Source organism: Somniosus microcephalus, chromosome 8 (assembly GCF_052327205.1).
Source record: "Somniosus microcephalus isolate GS21.2 chromosome 8, FLI_Smic_1.0, whole genome shotgun sequence".
Taxonomy (NCBI): domain Eukaryota; kingdom Metazoa; phylum Chordata; class Chondrichthyes; order Squaliformes; family Somniosidae; genus Somniosus; species Somniosus microcephalus.
This window is the reverse complement of record NC_140994.1, coordinates 92,547,819-92,572,963: the sequence shown is the minus strand read 5'-3', so window position 1 is coordinate 92,572,963 and position 25,145 is coordinate 92,547,819. Positions and strand designations below refer to the sequence as shown.

General features: G+C 46.8%; 1 protein-coding gene across 1 annotated transcript in view; it reads left to right on the top strand.

Annotated features, from left to right (window-relative positions):
- Positions 1 to 18,404: 18,404 nt before the first annotated feature.
- dnajc12 (DnaJ (Hsp40) homolog, subfamily C, member 12) overlaps positions 18,405 to 25,145 on the top strand; it is a 70,909-nt gene continuing 64,168 nt past the window's right edge. Inside the window, exon 1 of the mRNA XM_085994991.1 lies at positions 18,405 to 18,501. Coding sequence (XP_085851117.1) covers positions 18,424 to 18,501 — 78 coding nt within the window. The 5' untranslated portion in view covers positions 18,405 to 18,423. The remainder of the gene's footprint in view (positions 18,502 to 25,145) is intronic.

Sequence of the window (25,145 nt, the reverse complement as noted above, 5' to 3'; positions counted from 1 at the left end):
CCCCGACTTTTGCGAATGGTTTTCGCAGAAGTTACTGAACATGGAATCGAACACCGTTGCTTTGAAGCTACCACAGTTCTGGGAGCAACAGCCAGCCGCGTGGTTCATCCAGGCTGAAGCCCAGTTCGCAATCAGGAACATTGTTGCGGATCAGACCCGTTACTATTATGTGGTCTCCGCCCTCGACAGTGCCACAGCCTTGCGGATCATCAGCCTGCTTGGTAATCCACCAGAAGATCACAAGTATGAAACGATAAAGGCGCGGTTGTTACAGGTCTTCGGGCTCACAAAGTCGGAGCACGCCCGCCAGCTGCTCGCTATGCCCGGCCTCGGGGACTCCAAGCCGTCCGAGCTCATGAGCCAAATGCTCACGCTCCTGGGCTCTGAACCGGAATGCTTCCTCTTCAGGGAGCTGTTCCTCAGCCAGCTACTGGAGCAAATTCAGGCTGCTCTAGCCAGGTCGGAAGTCACAGACTGCACAGAGCTGGCTGCCGAAGCGGACAAGATTTTCACGGTGACACAGCAGTACTGCGCTGCCACGAGGCGCCCATCCCCCACAGACGCTGCTCCAGCCCCTCAACCTGCGGGGTTGTGCTCCTACCATGCCCGTTTTGGCGCAAAAGCAACATGCTGCCGCCCTCCCTGCAGCTTTTCGCTCAAAAAAAACCCAACAGCAACCCTGTCAAAAGAGGACTGGTTATAACTAGCGCCCCGCAGCTGCGATGGCAATCGGTAATTCGGGAAAACTCCTCTTCATCACCAACTCCCTATCTGGTCGACGTTTCCTCTGCGACACCGGGGCGCAGTGTAGCATCCTACCCGCATCAAATCTTGATATACAAGCCGGGGGGCATGGCCTCTCCCTCGAGGCAGCTAATGGTGGGGCCATTTGGACCTTCGGAAGACGGCGGGTCCAGGTGTGCTTCAGCGGCCAGCGGTTTTACTGGAATTTCATCACGGCCAAAGTCTCTCAAGCCATCCTCGGGGCGGATTTTTTGTGCGCCAACGGCCTCCTGGTGGATGTAAGGCACCGCCGGTTGATCAATGCGGCCACTTTTCACTCCATCCCGTGCCACCGCGGTAACGCCGTGTCGCGCACTGTCTCCTGTGCGTTCCCACCTCCGGATGACTTCACTCGCGTCCTCGGAGATTTCCCAGACCTCACCAGACCTACTTTCTCTTCCACGGCCACGAAACATGGTGTCGAACATCACATCACCACTACTGGCTTCCCGGTCTATGCACGGGCCCGGCGCCTCGAACCTGGCAAGCTCGCGGCTGCGAAAGCGGAGTTCGACACGATGGAGCGGCTAGGGATTATTCGCCGGTCGAATAGTCCCTGGTCTTCGCCTCTCCACATTGTTCCGAAACCTGGTGGTGGATGGCGGCCTTGCGGCAAATACCGACGCCTGAACGACGCCACTACTCCTGATCAGTACCCGATCCCTCATATTCAGGATTTCTCTGCCCATTTGGCGGGAAATACCATTTTTTCAAAAGTCGACCTTGTCCGTGGCTACCACCAGGTCCCCGTGCACCCACAAGACGTCCCGAAAACTGCAGTCATCACTCAATTCGGCCTGTTTGAATTTCTGCGGATGCCGTTTGGATTGAAGAACGCTGCACAGGCTTTCCAGTGCTTGATAGACTCCGTGCTTTGGGACCTCAAGTTTCTATTCGTCTACCTCGACGACATCCTCATTGCCAGCCCTAATAAAGAGGCGCACATCGGCCATTTACGCACCCTCTTTAGATGCCTCAGTCAACACGACTTGATCATCAACCCAGCCAAGTGCCAGTTCAGCCTGCAGCAGATTGATTTCTTAGGCCATCACATCACATCGGATGGCGCAATTCCCCTGCAAACGAAGGTGGAGGCAGTTACTTCTTTCCCGCGCCCGCAGACTGTCAAGGCCCTGCAGGAGTTCCTTGGGATGGTAAATTTTTATCACCGGTTCGTCCCTAATGCAGCTCTGCTCATGCAGCCCCTGTATGAGGCCCTCAAGGACAAGTCCGGCAAGGATCCGATTAGCTGGACGGTCGACATGGACTGGGCGTTCGTCGACACAAAAGGTGCCTTAGCCAACGCAACCATGCTGGCGCACCCGCTGCCAAGTGCCACCATCGCCCTTACCACCGACGCATCAGACTACGCCATCGGCGCAGTGCAGGAACAGTGGGTGAATGGGACATGGCAACCGCTGGTGTTTTTCAGCCGTCAACTACGGCGAAACGAACGGAAATACAGCACGTTCGACCGGGAGTTGCTGGCCCTTTTTCTGGTCATCCACCATTTCTGGTTCTTGCTAGAGGGCCGTCCGTTCACGACTTTTGTGAACCATAAGCCACTAACGTTCGCTATGGCCAAGACCGCTGAACCGTGGTCAGCTCGGCAACGTCAGTTGACGTTTATCTCAGAATTCACCACTGACATTCAGCATGTGTCCGGTAAAGACAAACTGGTGGCGGATTGCCTCTCCCGCGCGACCGTTCATGCAGTCCAGCTCGGCATCGACTATGTCCTTATGGCTGCGGATCAAGCCTCGGATCCGGAAGTCCAATCTTACAGAACCAACCCCTCTAGCCTCCAAGCGGCCGACGTCAAATTCCATGCTGCGGGCACTACGCTACTCTGCGATGTCTCCGTCGGAGATCTTTGCCCTATCGTGCCGGTCGCCTGGCGCCGAAAAGTTTTTGACGCCATACACAGGTTGTCGCACCCTGGCATAAAGGCCTCGCAACGGCTGATGTCGTCCAAATTCGTGTGGCGAGGCATGCACATGGATGTTCGCGACTGGGCCAACACCTGCGTGGTCTGCCAAAAGGCCAAGGTGCAGCGTCACGTCAAGGCTCCATTGGCCACTTTCGCTGTTCCGGAACGTAGGTTTGATCATGTGCATGTGGACCTGGTGGGGCCACTTCCGCCTTCGCACGGGTTTACTCATCTTCTTACAATGGTGGACCGCACCACTAGATGGCCTGAGGTGGTTCCTTTGTCATCCACCACTTCCATAGACATCGCCAGGGCATTCATCTCCGTTTGGGTCGCCCATTTCGGGGTACCGGCGGACATCTCGTCTGATCGTGGGCCGCAGTTTTCTTCTGAGCTCTGGAATGCTGTGGCTCAGGGGCTCGGCGTCAAGCTACATCGCACCACTGCCTACCATCCACAGGCGAACGGCCTGTGCGAACGATTCCACAGGTCACTCAAAGCTGCACTGCGAGCCAGCCTTCAAGGCGCGGGCTGTGTGGACAGGCTTCCATGGGTCATTTTGGGTCTTCGTACGGCACCTAAAGAAGATCTTCAATCGTCCTCGGCGGAGCTCTTATATGGCCAGCCGCTACGCGTACCAGGGGATTTCCTTCCGACTCCAACAGAGCCATGGTGCGCATCCCAGCAGCTCATCAGCCACCAGGAGGCAGCCAGAAGTTTCGCTCCAGTGCCTACATCGCATCACGGCTTGCAGAGCTCCCACGTCCCAGTTGAGCTGAAGAACGCCGACTATGTGTTTATCTGCCACGACGCTCATCGGGATCCGCTCAAACCCCCTTACACAGGTCCTTTCTGCGTGCTAGAGCCAGGAGACAAAACTTTTTCAGTCGATATCGGAGGTAAACCGGACCACATTTCGGTTGACCGGTTGAAGCCGGCACTTGGACCTTGACCGCCCAGTTGAGATCGCACAACCGCCGAAACGTGGCCGACCGCCCACAGTCACCGTGCCAGATCAAACGCAACCGCCCGCCAGCTCGCCCGCCATCCATCAGCTTCCACTTCAAGGCTACAGAAGTCGATCTGACAGGCTTGTCAGGCCTCCTCGCCATTTTACTTTTGCTGTTAAAGACAATTCTGGGGGGGCGCATGTGGCGGAGCCACTAAGGGACTCCGATCAATTGTATATAATTCCCTTTAATAATATGTTAGCTACAGCCTGAGTCTGTATCTTTGTTTTCACTGTTTACATGTACAGAGCGCGATCACTTTAATAGCGCGGGTAAACACGATGACGTCACGCCGTTCATCACGTGATCCCCCACCTGAATTCCCGATTTGATTTCTTGGTGACTATTGATGGCCTCTAGTTTTGTTTTTCCCCACAAGTTGAAACACTCTCTCTGTATCCACTCTATCAAAACCTTTCATAATTTTAAAGACCTCTATTAGGTCACCCCTCAGCCTTCTCTTTTCAAGAGAAAAGAGACCCAGCCTGTTCATCCTTTCCTGATATGTATACCCTCGCATTTCTGGTATCATCCTTGTAAATCTTCTCTGCACCCTCTCCAGTGCCTCTATATCCTTTTTATAATATGTCAACCAGAACTGTATGCTGTACTTCAAGTGTGGTCTAACCAAGCTTCGATACAAGTTTAGTATAACTCCACTACTTTTCAATTCTATCCCTCTAGAAATAAACCCGAGTGCTTGATTTGCTTTTTTATGGCCTTGTTAACCTATGGTGCAACTTTTAGTGATTTGTGTATTTTACTCCGAGATCCCTTTGCTCCTCTACCGCACTCAGACTCGCACCCTCCAAGTGATAAGTGACCCCCCTATTCTTCCTACCAAGATGTAATACCTCACATTTATCTGTATTGAAATTCATTTGCCAATTATGTGCCCATTCTGCAAGTTTATTACTGTCTTCCTGTAATTTGTTGCAGTCCTCCTAAGTATTGAATGTCCCCCCAATTTGGTGGCATTCGCAAATTTAGAAATTGTGTTTTTGATTGCAAAGTCTAAATCGTTAATATAAATTGTGAATAACAGTGATCCCAGCAATGATCCTTATGGAACACCACTACCCACCTTCTGCCACTGTGAATAGCTACCCTTTACCCCTACTCTCTGTTTTCTGTCTTGAAGCCAGCTAGCTATCCATTCTGCTACTTGTCCCCTGACTCCGCATTCTCTGACCTTGTTCATCAGTCTATTATGTGGTACCTTATCGAAGGCCTTTCGAAAATCTAGATAAATTACATCTACTGCATTACCCTTGTCTATGCTCTGTTACCTCTTCAAAAAATTCAATAAGGTTGGTCAAGCAAGACTTTCCCTTTTGCAATCCATGCTGATTATTCATTATTATATTTTTGGTTTCTAGATGTTCTTCTATTTTCTCCTTTACTAGAGATTCCATTATTTTTCCTACCACAGATGTTATGCTGACTGGTCTATAGTTCCCTTGACATGCTCTATCTCCCTTCTTAAATATAAGTATTATGTTAGCTATCCACCAGTCCTCTGGCACTACATAATTTTCTAACGAATTATTAAACATGTGGAGTAATGCCGCTGCTATCTCTTCCCTAGATTCTTTTAAAATACGCGGATGTAATCCGTCCAGACCAGGGGTTTTATCCTCTGAGTTGTAGTGTATGTGGGCTCCCAGGTATATCTACAGAGAGAGTTGCACATACCTGTATATGGGCTCCCAGGTATATCTACAGAGAGAGATGCACATACCTGTATTTGGGCTTCCAGGTATATCTACTGATGGATATACATGAAATGTAAAGGCCACTCATTTACAGTTTTCCTGGAATAACATTGAATTCCCAAAGCAGCAGTAAAGACCCCAGAATACCATTTAGTCTCTTGTTATAAAGCAGGGAATCCTCTCACTCAGCATGAGCAATGCCACAGGAGATAGACTATATATTTATCTTTGCCCGGCCTGTTTGGTGTCAATCCTGCTCATCACCCAGCTCCTGTGGCCCCCTCCCAGGTCTTCATAATTCATTTTCACCAGTAAACTGCAACTTTACTTCTGTCAGCAGAACCAGTGCTCGGAATGTATTCTAGATGTTCATTGTGCTTTCTGTGTGTTCATTATGGTGCTAGTTTACCAGCGAAGATAAAACAGCATCCCTGACAATGTGGACAATTGGCCAGGAATTTCTTATCCACCAAAAACAGGGCACATCTAGCCCAGCCCAATACCACTCCACCAGCCTCCTCCCAATCATCAGTAAAGCGATGGAAGGAGTCATCAATAGAGCCATCAGGTGACACCTGCTCACCAATAACCTCCTCAGTTCAGGTTCTGACAAACCCACAGGGCTCTAGATTTTGCTTCCACCTTGATCCAGATGTGAACGCAAGTGCTGAATGCCAAAGGAGAGAGAGTAACTGTACTCGACATCAAAGCAGCATTTGACCTAGCGTGGCATCAAGAAGACCTGGCAAATTGGAGGTCAATGAGGGGTCAAGGGGAAAACCATCCAGTGGTTGGAGTCATGCGTGACACACAAAAGATGCTGGCGTCTGTTGCAGGCCAAACGCAATGGCATCATTGTAGCAGTTTCTTAGGGCAGTGTTTTTGGCTCAACAATCTTCAGCTACTTCATCAATGGCCTTTCCTCCATCATATGGGTCAGGAATAGGACTGTTTACTCACAATTCCACAGTGTCCAGATTCATTCCAGCCTACAGCAGGGCCTAGGCAAGGGTTGACAAGTGACAGGTAACATTCGCACTTCAGGCATACCAGACTATGACCATTCTCACATTTTTGGGTCTTGACGTTGGATATTTTCTCAAATTCCACGTTGCTGGCCATTCCTCCGTTGGCTTTGCCTTCCCTACAATCCAGAGCATACCCTTTTCTGCTCAACAACATATTCTATAACTGGAGTGCAATTGGTCCCACTGGTGGGGGTGAAGGTGAAAGTTACTCCCAGTGAATGAGACCATATGCTGTCTTGTAACAACAGGGGCGTTAATGGCATGTCAAGAACAACATCAGCACCACTGGTTTACAGGCTCTGAATGAGTCAAATTCTGCTTTTATTACATGTATTTTTATCAGTGTTTTGAGGATTCTTTCTACGATTATCCATTTTTCTGTGAAAGCTCTAAATTAGCAGCCTTCATTTTTCTTATACAGTCCCCACCATATATACTGGGTGTGTTGGAGTTAACGTGATAGGGTAGACGTAGAGAGCGTGATAGGGTAGTCTGCAAGTGTGACTCCGAGCTTCTGGTAGCCTGTCACTTTAATTCTCCGCTCCACTCCCACTCTGACCCCTCTGTCCTTGGCCTCCTACACTGTTCCAATGAAGCTCAATCTAAGCTCAAGGAACAGCACCTCATCTTTCTATTAGGCACTTTACAGCCTTCCGGACTCAACATCGAGTTCAACAATTTCAGTTCATAACCTCTGCCTCCATTTTGTTGATGATGATTCTGATATTCCCATTTACACCTCCTCTAGACCCATCTTTTGTTTCTTTACTGATCCCATTACCATCTCCTTTCACCTTGTATCATCATCGCTTTTGTCATTTAATCTCTCCTGCCTTCCACCCTATCACAGACATTTCCTCCCCCCTTTCCCTACCTCTGTACTTGCTTGAAACCCGTTACATCTCTAACATTTTCCAGTTCTAATGAAAGGTCATCGACCTGAAACGTTAACTCTGTTTCTCTCTCCACAGATGCTGCCTGACCTGCTGAGTGTTTCCAGCATTTTCCCTTTTTATTTCAGATTTCAAGCATCTGCAGTATTTTGCTTTTGTAGATGTAGAGAAGATGTTTCCCCTTGCAGGCAATACCAGACATGGGGCCATAAATATAAGATAGTCACTAATAAATCCAATAGGGAATTCAAGAGAAACTTCTTAACCCAGAGAGTGGTGAGAATGTGGAACTCACTACCACAGGGAATAGTTGAGACGATTAGCTTGATGCATTCAAGGGGAAGCTTGATAAGCACATGAGGGAGAAAGGAATAGAAGAATATGTTGAAGGGGTGGGAGGAGGCTCGTGTGGAGCATAAACACCGGTTGGGGTGAATGGCCTGTTTCTGTGCTGTAAATACTTTGTAACAAACGGCATCTTTGTAACTGACACCTATGGTAATAACAAATGGTTAGCGCCATTTGCCCGATATAGGCGGCTGTCTGTGATAAGCATATACGGTTTAAGTTTCGTGGACTGTATTCATAAATAAGTGGTCCGGTTTGTAACTTTCTAATAAAGTTCTGCAAAAATTGAATGAATTGTTTTATGGTCAGTTCCTGGAAAATTACTGTTTACCTTGGGTAGTTAAATATCCCAGCTGCATAAATAAATACATAGGTGGCACTATTTGTGTCTCTCTTGAATAGCAAATAAACACATGGCTGCTTTAGCAAAATGTATTCTTATTTTCAATCAGTAAATTTCGGCCAGCAACTTTTACACTTTCGGAAAGTGGGTGCGGAACAGGGCTTGCAACCAACATCCTTTGTAAATGGCAATTATTCCTGTCAAGCATAATCAATTTGGGATATGATCTCAGACAAGATTACTTATCTTAGATAAGGGTCCAAAGGTACTTTGTATTGGACACAAACCTGAGAATAATCTAATTGGCTTATGTTGTGGCCAGGTTAATATACAAAATAAAGTTAACTTGCCACAGCAAGAGCAGAGAGGAGAGAGCAGACGCAGGGAGTGAGAGGAGTACTGGTAGGTGACCTGAGGCCGGGCAGGGCTGGGAGAGAATATAAGGTGGATGCCAAAGCACCTCCTAGCTTCCGGAGGACTCAAGTGTAAGTATAATGGTAATGATAAACAAATGTATCTTAGTTTATACAGGTCAAAAGTAAGGCCCAGGTGTCATACTCAGCCGTGACACCCAGACATGATGGAAGTTATGTGACAAATCATGGCATAGGAACTAAGTGTGACAAACAAAGTGTGTGCTTGCTCAAGACTTTGTATATTGGTAACCGGTTCACAGTGAGTTGGAGGATTCGCTATTTTATAACATCGAAGGGAAATTTACACCATATGGGGCAGGACGTCAGGGCCTTGACTTATAGTGACAGAATAAGTCATTTTTATTGCATAAGAACATAAGAATTAGAAGCAGGAGTAGGCCATATGGCCCCTTGAGCCTGCTCCACCATTCAATAAGATCATGGCTGATCTTCGACCTCAACTCCACTTTTCCGCCCAATCTCCATATCCCTTGATTCCCCGAGAGTCCAAAAATCTATCAATTTCAGCCTTGAATATACTCAATGACTCAGCATTCACAACCCTCTGGGGTAGAGAATTCTAAAGATTCACAACCCTCTGAGTGAAGAAATTCCTCATCATCTCAGTCCTAAATGACTGACCCCTTATCTTGAGACTATGACCCCTTAGTTCTAGACTCTCCAGCCTGGGGAAACTACCTCTCAGCATCTGTAAGAATTTGCAAAAATTTACAGTTCTGAAGATTCATTTTTTTGATTAAAGTATCCCTGGGCAATGTGCTTTTAAAATTTCCAGGGATAAAAATGGCAGTCGCACCACATGGCCGAATGACAAAAGAGGCTTGGAATGCAGCTTTCTGTGTCTGGAAGTAAGGTTCAATGAAGACAAAGGACATCTAAACTGCAGAAGAGACTTTTGTATCTTGAATGGGAAGCATTAACATTTGAATAGATTTTAAATCACCCCAGTACTGGACAATAGAGCAGATGTATCTCCCTCTTGTTTCAGCACAGGGAGCTCCGAAAATCACATTAACTCAATCCAACCACTTTGAGTTAGCCTATCACAGCTTTCTCTTGTGTATTGGACCCTTTTGGGTGGGGAATTTTGCACACAGCCTTGCAAGGCAGGACGGGAGGGGCTCACCAGATATAAAGATAAGGGCTGAGAAGCCAGCTCTCTCTCTTGACTGCTTGGGACCATAGGTGAGTCTCTCTCTCTCTCTCTCTCTTCGCTGGACCACAGGTGAGCAGAGTTTCTGACTCCTCAACAAGGCAACCTAGCAGGAGTTTGGGGTGGTGATTTAAGGGAATTGCTAAGATTGTTTAAATAACATTGTAGCCATTGTATCCCTCGTTTTCGCCGTTTGCAACCCCCCTGTTGTATAGTTTTACAATTTCACTGTGTTCGTGTGGGATAGTTTGATATTTTGATTATAGTTTCTTTTAGTTAATAAAGCTTGATTTTGTTCTCTCATCCAAACCACGTGTTCCGTTTTAATATCATTAATTATAAGTTCCTCCACTCAGAACTAAAGGAGGGGTAGCGATTCGAAACCGCTGTTTGTAAATTGGTTTAGAGTGTAGCAGCAAAAAGACTGCTGGCCAGGTAGATTATCTTAAACCAGTTTAAAAGAAGCCCCCGGAATCCTTACAATGGCGAGCCAGCCAGGAGTGGAGGCAGTTTTTGATTTAATAAGTGGTCTGGATCTGGTGAAAGCATCAACTCTTGTTTCTCTTGTTGTTTTCAGTATGTGGGTAGGCCTGCGGATGTTAGCAGCAGCGTGTAGGCTGACCTATCGGGGTATAGGTGGCTGGGTTAGGAAGGGTGTGAAGAGAGAGCAGGAGGAAAGGTTTAGGGAAGCAAAGGCAGCTTATCAGCTGGCCTGTGCCCTAAGGTTTGAGGAAGCAGATCATGGCCCCTGTAGTGCAGAGCTAGAAAGCCTTAACATGGTTTTAAATGCATCTAAGGGGATGATTTGCATGATCAGCCTGAAGGCAGGTCAGCCGGGCTTTACTGGCAGCCCAAGTAGAACCATCCCACAGGCAACACCCAGAACGGTGCTGGATTGGGAATTAGAGACCCCAAGACCGCAGCCCACAGCTCCGAGTCTTGAGGAGCTCTGGCAGCGAGGAGGGGTGGACAATGGGGTGGTAGGAGAACACCAGCAGGTCTCGCTAGGCAGGCGGGGACCAGGACCAGTGTACCCCCTCCAACAACGGAGGTACGGTCCGCCCGTGAGGAGTGAGCCTGAGAATAGGAATCCTCAGCCCACAGCAAGTTCGAGTTCACAGGCAAGCACTGTGGCTTGTGTGGGGGGAGGAGCCATTCATATTCAGAATAAGCTGTTTAAGCCAGGGAACAGGAAAGGAGAGTTCTGGGACCCCTGTAGAGCAGGCCCAGTAGCAGAAATCCAGGACAAGGGAGGCACACAGGGGATAGTTTTGGCCCTAGGAAAAAGGCAGGTCCAAAATTCCCCAGTTAAAGCCACCTGGGTGAGGGAACATGAGTTTGCTGTCCATGCAAGTTCAAGTTCACAGCCTATAAAAACAGGAAATGTGACTTGTTTCCAGGGAAAAGCAGACAAACCCAGAGAGAGATTTGCACCAGCAGGCTGCCAGGTATATTATACAGTGCGGGCTATTTGGACATGGGGGAGCAGGTTCCCAGCCAGCTGGGGCTGTGACCCAAGCTCAGGGTCCGCCAGCCAAAGTTACCCCCATAGAGACACCCCTCAGAAGGTCTCAGCGGGTGCCCCAGCCTAAGAAAGCATGGTCACCCACTTTACAGTGGAGTAGGGCGGTCTCCCGAGCCAGGGAGAAGCCAGAGAACAGGGGTCCCCACTCAACAGCCATAAGCTGCGAGGGACCAGAGACAGGAGGCAGTCCAGCTTCGCTGCAGCCAGCAGCAATCTGTGACAGTGCCAGAGATTAGACTGGCCGTCCGGAGACGGGCGGCATTTGCATTATAGCTATGTGTGTGTATATAGCGTGCTTTTAAGGTGTATTTTAAGTTTTGTTGATTTAACTAGTTTTAAGTTAAAGTGCAAAGAGTTTAAGTTCACATGTGTGCCAAATGTTTGTGTTTTGGTCCGAGGTCGAGGGACCTGACCATGTCTCCACCTAAGGCAGCAGGTCAGTGAGACCTGGCTGCATGTCCCTTTTAAGTTTTGCAGGAGATTGGAAAATGAAGCAGCCATGTTCGCCCAGCCCGAGCTGGACATCGAATGAAGATACGGAATGTTGGGGATCACCTCGCTACTGGACGAATCCAGGAGACCCCGCAGCGATCTTCGGGAAAAACCGGACAGAGTCTGGAGGAACTTGCCTACTCCTCCTACGGGGAGGAGATGGCCCCAGCTGGGTGGGGCATGGCCCCCAACCCAGCACTATCCTGACCGAAGTTCACTTGCGGGAGACCTCGCCGTCGAGGAGTCATGATGGGGAAGCGTGGGCGCCTTGTGATAGGGACGCGTTCCCCGGGGGTGGGTGGTGATGGCCCGGGAAGATTGTATAGAGGAGGGGGAGACCCAAGAGTCGCGTGGGTGCGGTCGGGGGAGGGAGGAACTCACCCGGGGGCCCACGGGCAAAGAAGGTAAGTTGTGGCTGGGAAGGATGAGTGGGTGGCCGGATCAGTGTGAGGCCAGGGAGTGCTGCCACACAGGCACCCATCATTTTCTGCAGCCAGTCGAGGGAAGACGGGAGGGGGAGGGACTGGGAGTCATGAGATCCCATACTCCCCGGTCTCGGTCTGTGCCAAGGTAATTTTAAACGTGAGGGGTACCCTGCCTCCACAAAGGGACAAGGGAACGGTTCGGGGCTGGCGGAGCAGGCTGGTCGCTAAATCCATTCTGCCTGTTTTAAAGTTTAAGCCGATCAAAGGGGGGTGGAAGGTACTTTTACTGCCCGAGTGGGAGGAGCAATACCCACTCGAATTTCGCGACCCATCATCGGCACATGATGATCGGGGTTCATAAGCATGTTGTTTAATGATTTTTTGTATTTTGTGTTGCAGCCCCAAGTTGAGCAGAGGCGTAAGGTCATCTCCGTGCTTGGGACCAGTTTGTGACAACTCCAAGTTGAGCAGAGGCGTAGGACTCTCTCCGTGCTTGGGATCATTTTGATTACATTGTGTAACTAAGATTGCAACATTTTTGTAATAACTTATGATGTAAAAAAAGGTGATTGTAAATTTGGTTTACACTGTATAATTTTACAAGCGTGTAGGGGTATGAGACCCCTTATTGAAAACTGAAGTATCTGTAAGATGCCTACCGTACCATGGTTTTTTTCTTGAATTTAAGGGGAATAGACGGGACGGGGATCAAGGCAGATAGCTATTAGGTAAATACAGGGGATGGTTGTTTGTGGGGGGTCAGAAATCATTGCTCATTTCTTCAAGAGGATACTACAAGCAAGCTGGAAGTATCCAAGGGCGGACTGTAAGAATTCGCAAAAATTTACAGTTCTGAAGATTCATTTTTTTGATTAAAGTATCCCTGGGCAATGTGCTTTTAAAATTTCCAGGGATAAAAATGGCAGTCGCACCACATGGCCGAATGACAAAAGAGGCTTGGAATGCAGCTTTCTGTGTCTGGAAGTAAGGTTCAATGGAGACAAAGGACATCTAAACTGCAGAAGAGACTTTTGTATCTTGAATGGGAAGCATTAACATTTGAATGGATTTTAAATCACCCCAGTACTGGACAATAGAGCAGTTGTATCTCCCTCTTGTTTCAGCACAGGGAGCTCCGAAAATCACATTAACTCAATCCAACCACTTTGAGTTAGCCTATCACAGCTTTCTCTTGTGTATTGGACCCTTTTGGGTGGGGAATTTTGCACACAGCCTTGCAAGGCAGGATGGGAGGGGCTCACCAGATATAAAGATAAGGGCTGAGAAGCCAGCTCTCTCTCTTGACTGCTTGGGGCCATAGGTGAGTCTCTCTCTCTCTCTCTCTCTCACTTCGCTGGATCACAGGTGAGCAGAGTTTCTGACTCCTCAACAAGGCAACCTAGCAGGAGTTAAGGGGGGATGGTGATTTAAGGGAATTGCTAAGATTGTTTAAATAACATTGTAGCCATTGTATCCCCCGTTTTCGCCGTCTGCAACCCCCCTGTTGTATAGTTTTACAATTTCACTGTGTTCGTGTGGGATAGTTTGATATTTTGATTATAGTTTCTTTTAGTTAATAAAGCTTGATTTTGTTCTCTCATCCAAACCACGTGTTCCGTTTTAATATCATTAATTATAAGTTCCTCCACTCAGAACTAAAGGAGGGGTAGCGATTCGAAACCGCTGTTTGTAAATTGGTTTAGAGTGTAGCAGCAAAAAGACTACTGGCCAGCTAGATTACCTTAAACCAGTTTAAAAGAAGCCCCCGGAATCCTTACACATCTACCCTGTCAATCCCCCTCAGAATCTTATATGTTTCCATGAGATCGCCTCACATTCTTCTAAACTCCAGTGTAAGCATCAGCGCAGGCCCCAAGGATTTTTGTATCGGACATTTTGTATGATTGTTACTGCTGATTGACCTGTTTGGAGAAGATGAGAGGGGCCCAGGTGTTCGTGATGGACAGGAGATGCCAGCCAGGCCTACAAATTGATTACCGGAGAAAGTCTGAGCAGACAGAGTTCTCTGGGAAACAATGGGAAACCACTTAACCCAGGATCGGGTGAGAAGTGCGGCCCATCATCTGCCATTAACACTAGCACCTAGATGGGATAGCCCCGAAAGGCGGGAAGCCCGACAAAGAAGGGTGATTAAAAAGACATCACTGAACTTTTAGGGTATAAGAGAAGGCAGCTTTGGCCATTCTCGCTCTCTCTCACTTGCTCTCGCCTTCGCGGGCCCTCATCTCTGAACCAAGAACCGAGCACTCCGTCCGGGATGGAGAGAAGAAACCACCACGAGCGACAAGAGCCTCGCCTTGCTCTTCGACTGTAGGAATGAACCTCGAAACTGGGACTTGGATACTGCATCGGCGATACGGAACCAGGAGACACGCCCTACACAGGGAAGCAGCGAGCAAGAAAACAGACAATCTGGGTGAGCATTGTCCAAGCTCACAAATCCTTAAGACCACCGATTCTGTGTGAGGGGGTGTTGTGTGTCCCAACCAATCCAGAAGGGCTTAGTGGGGAGGTTCCGTGTGTATTATATAGTGTATGTTCCGGGATTTGTGGGACAAGTCCATGTTTACTCTGTATAGCAACACTGTGATTTTAGGCGTCTTAATACGAGACAGGGGCCTGTTCGACGGACCAAGTTGTATTGTTGTACAGTGACAGGTACATGTGGCACAGGCAGGATGGGCCTCTTTCTGTGCTGTATCATTCTATGATTCTATGAAGATCAACATAGCAAGAGTTCGATATTCCCAGAGATAAATACAGGGAATAGACACACACTGAAAAACAAAACACACAGAAAAATACATACATATACACACACAGATGTACTGTATCACACACATGCACCAAAGGCAACTAAATAGGAAAACAGATACATGCATATATACACACAGATACAGATAAATACATAAACACACAATCACCAACAGAGGCCCCGAAATTAGTATCTCTGCAAAAATAGCGCAGAGAGGAACTTCAGACATATTCCTAAAATAAGCAAAGAGTTGGAATAAACGGGTTGTTTTCCGAGTGGCAGGCAGTGACTAGTGGGGTACCGCAAGGATCGGTCCTAGGACCCCAGCTGTTCACAATATATATTAATGATCTGGACGAGGGAATTGGATGTAATATCTCCAAATTTGCAGACGACACAAAGCTGGGTGGAAGGGTAAGCTGTGAGGAGGATGTCGTGAAACTCCAGTACGATTTGGACAGGTTGGGTGATTGGGCAGAAACATGGCAAATGCACTATAATGTGGATAAATGTGAGGTTATCCACTTTGCTGGCAAAAACAGGAAGACAGATTATTATTTGAATGGCAATAGATTGGGAGAAGGGGAAGTGCAAAGAGACCTGGGTGTTCTTGTGCACCAGTCGCTGAAGGTAAGCATGCAGTTGCAGCAGGCGGTTAAGAAGGCAAATGGTATGTTGGCCTTCGTAGCAAGAGGGTTTGAGTACAGAAACAAGGATGTCTTGCTGCAGTTGTACAGTGCCTTGGTGAGACCACACCTTGAGTATTGTGTGCAGTTTTGGTCGCCTTACCTGAGGAAGGATGTTCTTGCCATGGAAGGAGTGCAGCGAAGATTCACCAGGCTTATACCTGGGATGGCAGGAATGACGTATGAGGAGAGATTGTGTCGATTGGGCTTATACTCACTGGAGTTTAGAAGATTGAGAGGGGATCTCATCGAAACCTATAAAATTCTGTCAGGCCTGGACAGACTAGATGCAGGAAGGATGTTTCCGATGGCCGGGGAGTTCAGAACCAGGGGTCATAGTCTAAGGATAAGGAGTAAGCCATTTAGGACTGAGATGAGGAGGAATTTCTTCACCCAGAGAGTGGTGAACCTGTGGAATTCTCTGCCACAGAGGGCGGTGGAGGCCAGTTCATTAAATATATTCAAGAAAGAGTTGGATATATTTCTTAAGGCTAAAGGGATCAAGGGATATGAGGAGAAGGCAGGGACAGGGTACTGAATTTGGATGATCAGCCATGATCTCATTGAGTGGCGGAGCAGGCTCGAGGGGCTGAATGGCCTACTCCTGCTCCTATCTTCTATGTTTCTATGTTTCTAAAAACAGAACATACTGGAAACACTCTTATTTCTCGCTCCTACACTATCACCCCACAGGGAGGCTGTAGAGACGGACACATACATCAGTTTTTCAAACTTCGCCCCCTCCCTATCTCTATAACCTCCTCCAGCCCTATAACCCTCTGAGAGCTCTGTGCTCCTACAATTCTGGCATCTTGCACCTCCCTGATTTTAATCCTGTAAGATGCTTCTTAAAGCCTACCTCTTGGACCAAGCTTTTGTTCACCTGTCCTAATATCTCTTTAGAATCACAGAATCATAGAATGGTTACAGCACAGGACGCCATTCGGCCCATTGAGCCCGGGCTGGCTCTCTGCAAGAGCACTTCAGCTAGTCTCACTCCCTTACCCTTTCCCCGTTTTCTTTCAGGTACTTATCCAATTCTCTTTTGAAAGCCACGATTGAATCTTCCTCCACCACCCTTTCAGGCAGTGCATTTCAGATCCTAATCACTTGCTGCGTAAACATTTTTTTCCTCATGTCGCCTTTGGTTCTTTTGCCAATCACCTTAAATCTGTGCCCTCTGGTTCTCGACCCTTCCGCCAATGGGAACAGTTTCTCTCTATCTACTCTGTCTAGACCCCTCATGATATTGAATACCTCTATCAAATCTCCTCTCAACCTTCTCTGGTCTAAGGAGAACAACCCTCCAGTCTATCCACATAACTGAAGTCCCTCATTCCTGGAATCATTCTCATAAATCTCTTCTTCACCCTCTCTAAGGCCTTCACATCTTTCCTAAAGTGCGGTGCCCAGAATTGGACACAATACTCCAGTTGAGGCCGAACCAGTGTTTTATAAAGATTCATCATAACTGCCTTGCTTTTGTTACTCTATGCCTCTCTTTATGAAGCCCAGTATCCCGTATGCTTTTTTAGCCACTTTTTCAACCTGCCCTGCCACCTTCAACAATTTGTGCACATATACCCCCAGGTCTCTCTGTTCATGCACCCCCTTTAGGATTGTACCTTTTATTTTATATTTCCTCTCCTCATTCTTTCTACCTAAATGTATCACTTCGCATTTTTCTGCATTAAATTTCATCTGCTACATGTCCGCCCATTCCACCAGCCCGTCTATGTCCTCTTGAAGTCTATCACTATCCTCCTCACTGTTCACTATACAGGTTGAGCATCCCAAATCCAGAGTTCCATAATCCAGAATGTTCCGGAATCCAGACTCCGGGACGATTGGTGGCAGGGGTCTGGAATCCGTAAAATTTTCCGGAATCCGGACACCCTGAGGGAGGCTGACCAAAAGCGCAACCTGGGCCCAGGCATTTCCGGACTCGGCACGTATTTCTGATGTCCGAAGTCCAGAAATATCGCAACCTGGGCTCGGGCGTTTCTAGATTTCGGACATCAGAAACACGTTCTGAAGTCCGGAAAACCCGAAAACCGGCTCGGCCTCAGTCCCGAGGTTGCTGGATTCGAGACGTTCAACCTGTACTTCCAAGTTTTGTGTCACCTGCAAATTTTTAAATTGTGCCCTGTAAACCCAAATCCAAGTCATTAATATACATCAATAAAAGCAGTGGTGCTAGGACCGACCCCTGGGGAACACCACTGTATACCTTCCTCCAGTCGGACAAACAACCGTTCACCACTACTCTCTGCTTCCTGTCACTTAGCCAGTTTCGTATCCAGGCTGCCACTGTCCCTTTTATTCCATGGGCTTCAACTTTGCTGGCAAGCCTATTACGTGGCACGTTATCAAACGCCTTTTGGAAGTCCATGTACACCACATCAACTGCATTGCCCTCATCAACCCCATCATTATGTGGCTCGGTGTCAAATTTTGTTTAATAACGCTCCTGTGAAGCGCCTTGGAGCATTTTACTACTTTAAAGGCGTTATATAAATGCAAGTTGATGTTGTTTTGGAATTCAGTTCCTACCATTCTTGATGAAGTCACCCATTTGAAACTTGTCTGAGTTTTGAATTAGCCCTGATTCCCTCAGATTGGGCTGCTGGCTGTATACCATTGCAGTCTGCAGAGATCAATGAAACTGTCGGAGGCTGCCCCGCTGTCTGTCCTCAGACTACAAGTCCCAGGAGACTGGCCAGTGTGTGTGGTGTGTGTGTGTCATTCCCCGGGATTTAGCGAGTGGGCGGCACATCCGCCAGCTTCTTTATAAGGAGCCGAACCGGCGGCCGAGCGCTGGCTCACCGGGCTGGGAGCGGGCGACAGGTGTCAGGCGGGGTCTGAGCCGGGCTCCGCACATGGACGGGACGATGAACCGCACTGCCGACTGTCCCGACGATTATTACCGGCTGCTGGGCTGCGACGAGCTGTCCACGGTGAGAAAGATCCGCGCTCTCCCTCCGGGCACATTTAACTGGCTCCAAGCGATCGCTGTAACCCAGTTTGTATCTTAGTGCGAACCAGTTTGTACCTTAGTGTGAACCAGTTTATGTTAGTGCTGACCAGTTTGTATCTTAGTGCTGACTAGTTTGTATCTTAGTGCGGACCAGTTTGTTTCTTAGTGTGAAGCAGTTTATATGTTAGTGCTGACCAGTTTGTATCTTAGTGCTGACTAGTTTGTATCTTAGTGCTGACCAGTTTGTATCTTAGTGCTGACCAGTTTGTATCTTAGTGCTGACTAGTTTGTATCTTAGTGCTGACCAGTTTGTACCTTAGTGCGTACCAGTTTGTTTCTTAGTGTGAACCAGTTTATATGTTAGTGCTGACCAGTTTGTATCTTAGTGCGGACCAGTTTGTTTCTTAGTGTGAACCAGTTTATATGTTAGTGCTGACCAGTTTGTATCTTAGTGCTGACTAGTTTGTATCTTAGTGCGGACCGGTTTGTATCTTAGTGCTGACCAGTTTGTATCTTAGTGCTGACTAGTTTGTATCTTAGTGCGGACCAGTTTGTATCTTAGTGCTGACCAGTTTGTATCTTAGTGCTGACCAGTTTGTATCTTAGTGCTGACTAGTTTGTATCTTAGTGCGGACCGGTTTGTATCTTAGTGCTGACCAGTTTGTATCTTAGTGCTGACCAGTTTGTATCTTAGTGCTGACCAGTTTGTATCTTAGTGCTGACCGGTTTGTTTCTTAGTGTGGACCAGTTTGTTTCTTAGTGTGGACCAGTTTGTATCTTAGTGCGGACCGGTTTGTATCTTAGTGCTGACCAGTTTGTATCTTAGTGCTGACCAGTTTGTATCTTAGTGCTGACCGGTTTGTTTCTTAGTGCTGACCAGTTTGTATCTTAGTGCGGACCAGTTTGTATCTTAGTGCGGATCAGTTTGTATCTTAGTGCGGACCAGTTTATATCTTAGTGCTGACCAGTTTGTTTCTTAGTGCTGACTAGTTTGTATCTTAGTGCGGACCGGTTTGTATCTTAGTGCTGACCAGTTTGTATCTTAGTGCTGACCAGTTTGTATCTTAGTGAGGACCGGTTTGTATCTTAGTGCTGACCAGTTTGTATCTTAGTGCTGACTAGTTTGTATCTTAGTGCGGACCGGTTTGTTTCTTAGTGTGGACCAGTTTATATCTTAGTGCGGACCGGTTTGTATCTTAGTGCTGACCGGTTTGTTTCTTAGTGTGGACCAGTTTGTTTCTTAGTGAGGACCAGTTTGTATCTTAGTGCTGACCAGTTTGTATCTTCGTGCTGACCAGTTTGTATCTTAGTGCGGACCAGTTTGTATCTTAGTGCGGATCAGTTTGTATCTTAGTGCGGACCAGTTTATATCTTAGTGCTGACCAGTTTGTATCTTAGTGCTGACTAGTTTGTATCTTAGTGCGGACCGGTTTGTATCTTAGTGCTGACCAGTTTGTATCTTAGTGCTGACCAGTTTCTATCTTAGTGAGGACCGGTTTGTATCTTAGTGCTGACCAGTTTGTATCTTAGTGCTGACTAGTTTGTATCTTAGTGCGGACCGGTTTGTTTCTTAGTGTGGACCAGTTTATATCTTAGTGCGGACCGGTTTGTATCTTAGTGCTGACCAGTTTGTATCTTAGTGCTGACCGGTTTGTTTCTTAGTGTGGACCAGTTTGTTTCTTACTGAGGACCAGTTTGTATCTTAGTGCTGACCAGTTTGTATCTTAGTGCTGACCAGTTTGTGTCTTAGTGCGGACCAGTTTGTATCTTAGTGCGGACCAGTTTGTATCTTAGTGCTGACCAGTTTGTATCTTAGTGCTGACCAGTTTGTATCTTAGTGCTGACCAGTTTGTATCTTAGTGCGGACCAGTTTGTTTCTTAGTGAGGACCAGTTTGTATCTTAGTGCTGACCAGTTTGTATCTTAGTGCGGACCAGTTTGTATCTTAGTACTGACCAGTTTGTATCTTAGTGCGGACCAGTTTGTATCTTAGTGCGGATCAGTTTGTATCTTAGTGCGGACCAGTTTGTATCTTAGTGCGGACCAGTTTGTATCTTAGTGCGGACCAGTTTGTATCTTAGTGCGGACCAGTTTGTATCTTAGTGCGGACCAGTTTGTATCTTAGTGAGGACCAGTTTGTATCTTAGTGCGGACCAGTTTGTATCTTAGTGCGGACCAGTTTGTATCTTAGTGCGGACCAGTTTGTATCTTAGTGCGGACCAGTTTGTATCTTAGTGCGGACCAGTTTGTATCTTAGTGCGGACCAGTTTGTATCTTTGTGCGGACCAGTTTGTATCTTAGTACGGACCAGTTTGTATCTTAGTGCGGGCCAGTTTGTATCTTAATGCTGACCAGTTTGTGTCTTAGTGCGGACCAGTTTGTTTCTTAGGGCGGACCAGTTTGTATCTTAGTGAGGACGAGGTTGTATCTTAGTGCGGGCCAGTTTGTATCTTAGTGCGGACCAGTTTGTATCTTAGTGCGGACCAGTTTGTTTCTTAGTGTGGACCAGTTTATATCTTAGTGCGGACCAGTTTGTATCTTAGTGCTGACCAGTTTGTATCTTAGTGCGGACCAGTTTGTATCTTAGTGCGGATCAGTTTGTATCTTAGTGCGGACCAGTTTATATCTTAGTGCTGACCAGTTTGTATCTTAGTGCTGACTAGTTTGTATCTTAGTGCGGACCGGTTTGTATCTTAGTGCTGACCAGTTTGTATCTTAGTGCTGACCAGTTTGTATCTTAGTGAGGACCAGTTTATATCTTAGTGCGGACCGGTTTGTATCTTAGTGCTGACCAGTTTGTATCTTAGTGCTGACCAGTTTGTATCTTAGTGAGGACCAGTTTATATCTTAGTGAGGACCAGTTTGTATCTTAGTGAGGACCAGTTGGTTTCTTGGTGCGGGCCAGTTGGTTTCTTGGTGCGGGCCAGTTGGTTTCTTGGTGCGGGCCAGTTGGTTTGTTGGTGCGGGCCAGTTGGTTTCTTGGTGCGGATCCGGTTGTCGTGTTCCACGTAGGAACCAACAACATAGGTAGAACTAGGAATGACGTTCTGCTGAGAGAGTTTGTGGAGTTGGGGTCCAAATTAAAAATCAGAACCTCAAAGGTAATAACCTCTGGATTGTTACCTGAGCCACGCACCAATTGACATAAGGATAAGCAGATTTGAAGCTTATATGCATGGTTCAAAGAGTGGTGTGGGATGCAAGGGTTTTGCTTCATGGGGTACTGGCACCAGTACTGGGGAAAGAGGGAGCTCTTCCTTTGGGACAGGTTCCACTGGCTGGAACCAGTGTCCTGGCGAATCGAATAACTAGGGCTGTAGACAGGGCTTTTAACTAATGAAGGAGGGTGGTGGAAGGATTCAGGAAAGAGTAAATTTAAAGGCAGCAAGAGAAATGTCCAGACTCTAGAGCAGTGCAGAGGTTTGGGTAAAAATAAGCAGAGTGGGTCAGGAAGGGACAGAGAGAGTAACAAAGGTAGTAAGGCATCAGTGACAAAGGTGACAGCAGGGATAAATAGAAAAAAGTCAAAGCTAAAGGCACTATATCTGAATGCGCGAAGCATTCGCAACAAAATAGATGAATTAATAGCGGAGATAGAAATTAATAGATTTAATCTAATAGCCATCACGGAGATGTGGTTGCAAAGTGACCAAGGTTGGGAACTAAATATTCCAGGCTACTTAACTTTTAGTAGAGATAGGCAAAATAGAAAAAGACGAGGGGTAGCCTTGATAATAAAGGATGGGATAAAGTCAGTAGAGAGAAAGGATCTTAGCTCTGAAAATCAAGAAGTAGAATCAGTTTGGGTGGAGCTAAGAAACAGCAAGGGACAGAAAACATTGGTGGGGTTGTTTATAGGCCCCCAAACAGTAGTTGTAATGTAGGGCAGAGTATAAATCAGGAAATTAGAGGCGCATGTAACAAGGGTAATACAGTAATCATGGGGGACTTTTATTCTACATATAGACTGGGCAAACCAAATTTGCAGTAATAGTGTGGAGGACGAATTCATGGAATGTACACAAGATAGTTTTCTAGATCAGTATGTTGAGGAACCAACTAGGGAACAGGCTATTTTAGATCTAGTATTGTGCAATGAGGAAGGGTTAATTAATAACCTTGTAGTAAAGGGGCATTTAGGGAAGAGTGACCATAAGATGATAGAATTTTATATTGGGTTTGAAAGTGATTTAGTTCAATCCAAAACTATGGTCTTAAATCTAAACAAAGCAAGCTACGTAGGTATAAGGGGCGAGTTGGCGAAGGTAGATTGGGAAACTACATTAAAGGGTATGATGGTAGACAAGCAATGGCTAGCATTTAAAGAATTAATACATCATTTACAACAAATATACATTCCTTTAAGGCACAAAAACCCCACAGGAAAAGTGGTCCAAACGTGGCTAACAAGAGAAGTTAAAGATAGTATTAGATCAAAGGAAGAGGCTTATAATGTTGCCAAAAAGAGTAGTAAGTCTGAGGATTGGGAGGATTTTAGAATTCAGCAAAGGAGGACCAAGAAATTGATAAAGAAAGGGAAAATAGAATATGAGAGTAAACTAGCGGGAGACATAAAAACAAATTGTAAAAGCTTCTATAGGTATGTAAAAAGGAAAGCATTAGCAAAAGTAAATGTGGGTCCCTTACAGGCTGAGACAGGAGAAATTATAATGGGGAATAAGGAAATGGCAGAGAAATTTAACAAATACTTTGTGTCTGTCTTCACGGAAGAAGATGCAAATAACCTCCCGGAAATAGTGGAGAACCAAGGGTCTAGCAAGAATCAGGAACTGAAAGAAATTAGTATTAGTAAAAAAAATAGTACTGGAGAAATTAATGGGACTGAAAGCCGATAAATCCCCATGACCTGATGGCCTACATCCAAGGGTTTTGAAAGAGGTGGCTACAGAGATGGTGGATGCATTGGTTGTCATCTTCCAAAATTCCATTGATTCTAGAACGGTTCCCACGGATTGGAAGGTAACAAATGTAACCACACTATTTAAGAAAGGAGGGAGAGAGAAAATGGGGAACTACAGACCAGTTAGCCTGATATCAGTAGTAGGGAAAATGCTAGGATCTATTATTAAGGCCGTGGTAATAGGGCACTTAGAAAATAAGAGGATTGGGCAGAGTCAACACGGATTTATGAAAGGGAAATCGTGTTTGACGAATCTGCCTTTTTGAGGTTGTAACTAGCAGAATAGATAAGGGGGACCCAGTGGATGTATGTATTTGGATTTTCAGAAGGCATTCGATAAGGTGCCACACGAGGTAATTAAACAAAATTAGTGCTCATGGGATTGGTGGTAATGTACTAGCATGGATTGAGGATTGGTTAACGGACAGAAAACAGAGAGTAGGAATAAACGAGTCATTTTCGGGTTGACAGGCTGTAACTAGTGGGGTACCGCAAGGATCAGTGCTTGGGCCTCAGCTATTCACAATCTACATCAATGATTTGGATGAGGGGACCAAATGTAATATATCCAAGTTTGCTGATGATACAAAGCTAGGTGGGAATGTAAGTTGTGAGGAGGATGCAAAGAGGCTTGAAGGGGATATAGGCAGGCTAAGTGAGTGGGTAAGAACATGGCAAATGGAATATAATGTGGAGAAATGTGAAGTTATCCACTTTGGTAGGAAAAAAAGGAAAGTAGAGTTTTTTTAAATGGTGAGAAAAGCAGAGGTGTCCTTGTACATGGATCACTGAAAGTTAACATGCAGGTGCAGCAAGCAATTCAGAAATCAAATGGTATGTTGGCCTTTATTGCAAGTGGATTTGAGTATAAGAGTAAAGGGCCTAGAAATTCAGTAGCGTTCGCCAGCCGTTAACGCCTTAAGAGGGGTAGATTTCCAGCGCTAGGCACTTAGCGCCCGGGCGCAGTCCGATCTGCGCCTACGCCCAACTTCAGTTGACATTTAGCGCCGGCGCAAAGTGTTTGCGCCCGCTCAGCTGCGTGCGCAGCTTATGACGTCATTTCGTCGTGCAACGCTGTTTGTGCGCCCCAAACCGGAAATTCAGTGGCGCCCGCCCAATGTGGGCGTGGCGCTGTTAAGAACTGTGAACTGGAACACAGCAGAGGCCCTGCGGGCCTCGGGGAGCGCTAATTAAAGGGCACTTAGACTGAACTATAAAGGCCAGCCATTTTGCTGCAATGACTTTATTGCTTTGGATTTCTGGACAGAGACCAAGGAACAGACCTTACTGATTTGGGACAACATAGGCGAGGTATTTTTGGCTTCTGGCCAGAGCTTGGAAATTAGACTCATTGTGATTTCACTGTTTGCAAGTTTATTATGGGGGCTGCATGGGGTTCCAACCCTCAGTTCCAGCATTATGTGCGAAGGGCTCACAGATGCTGTGTGAGAGGGCCAGCCATGCCTAGACGCAGAGGGGCCATCAGGTGTCGGCAACGTAGGCCTTACCCACTCAGGGAATACCGCCAGCAGGTGTCCTATCTCACCATGACTGCCGCGCATTGTGTTAAGAGGCTGCGCTTCAGAAGGGAGGTGGTTGCAGAGATCTGCCAGCTGCTTCACAGAGATCTGCGTCCACAGCTGATGTGCAGGACGTCTCTGTCGGTGGAAGTGAAGGTCACGGTGGCTCTGAACTTTTATGCAA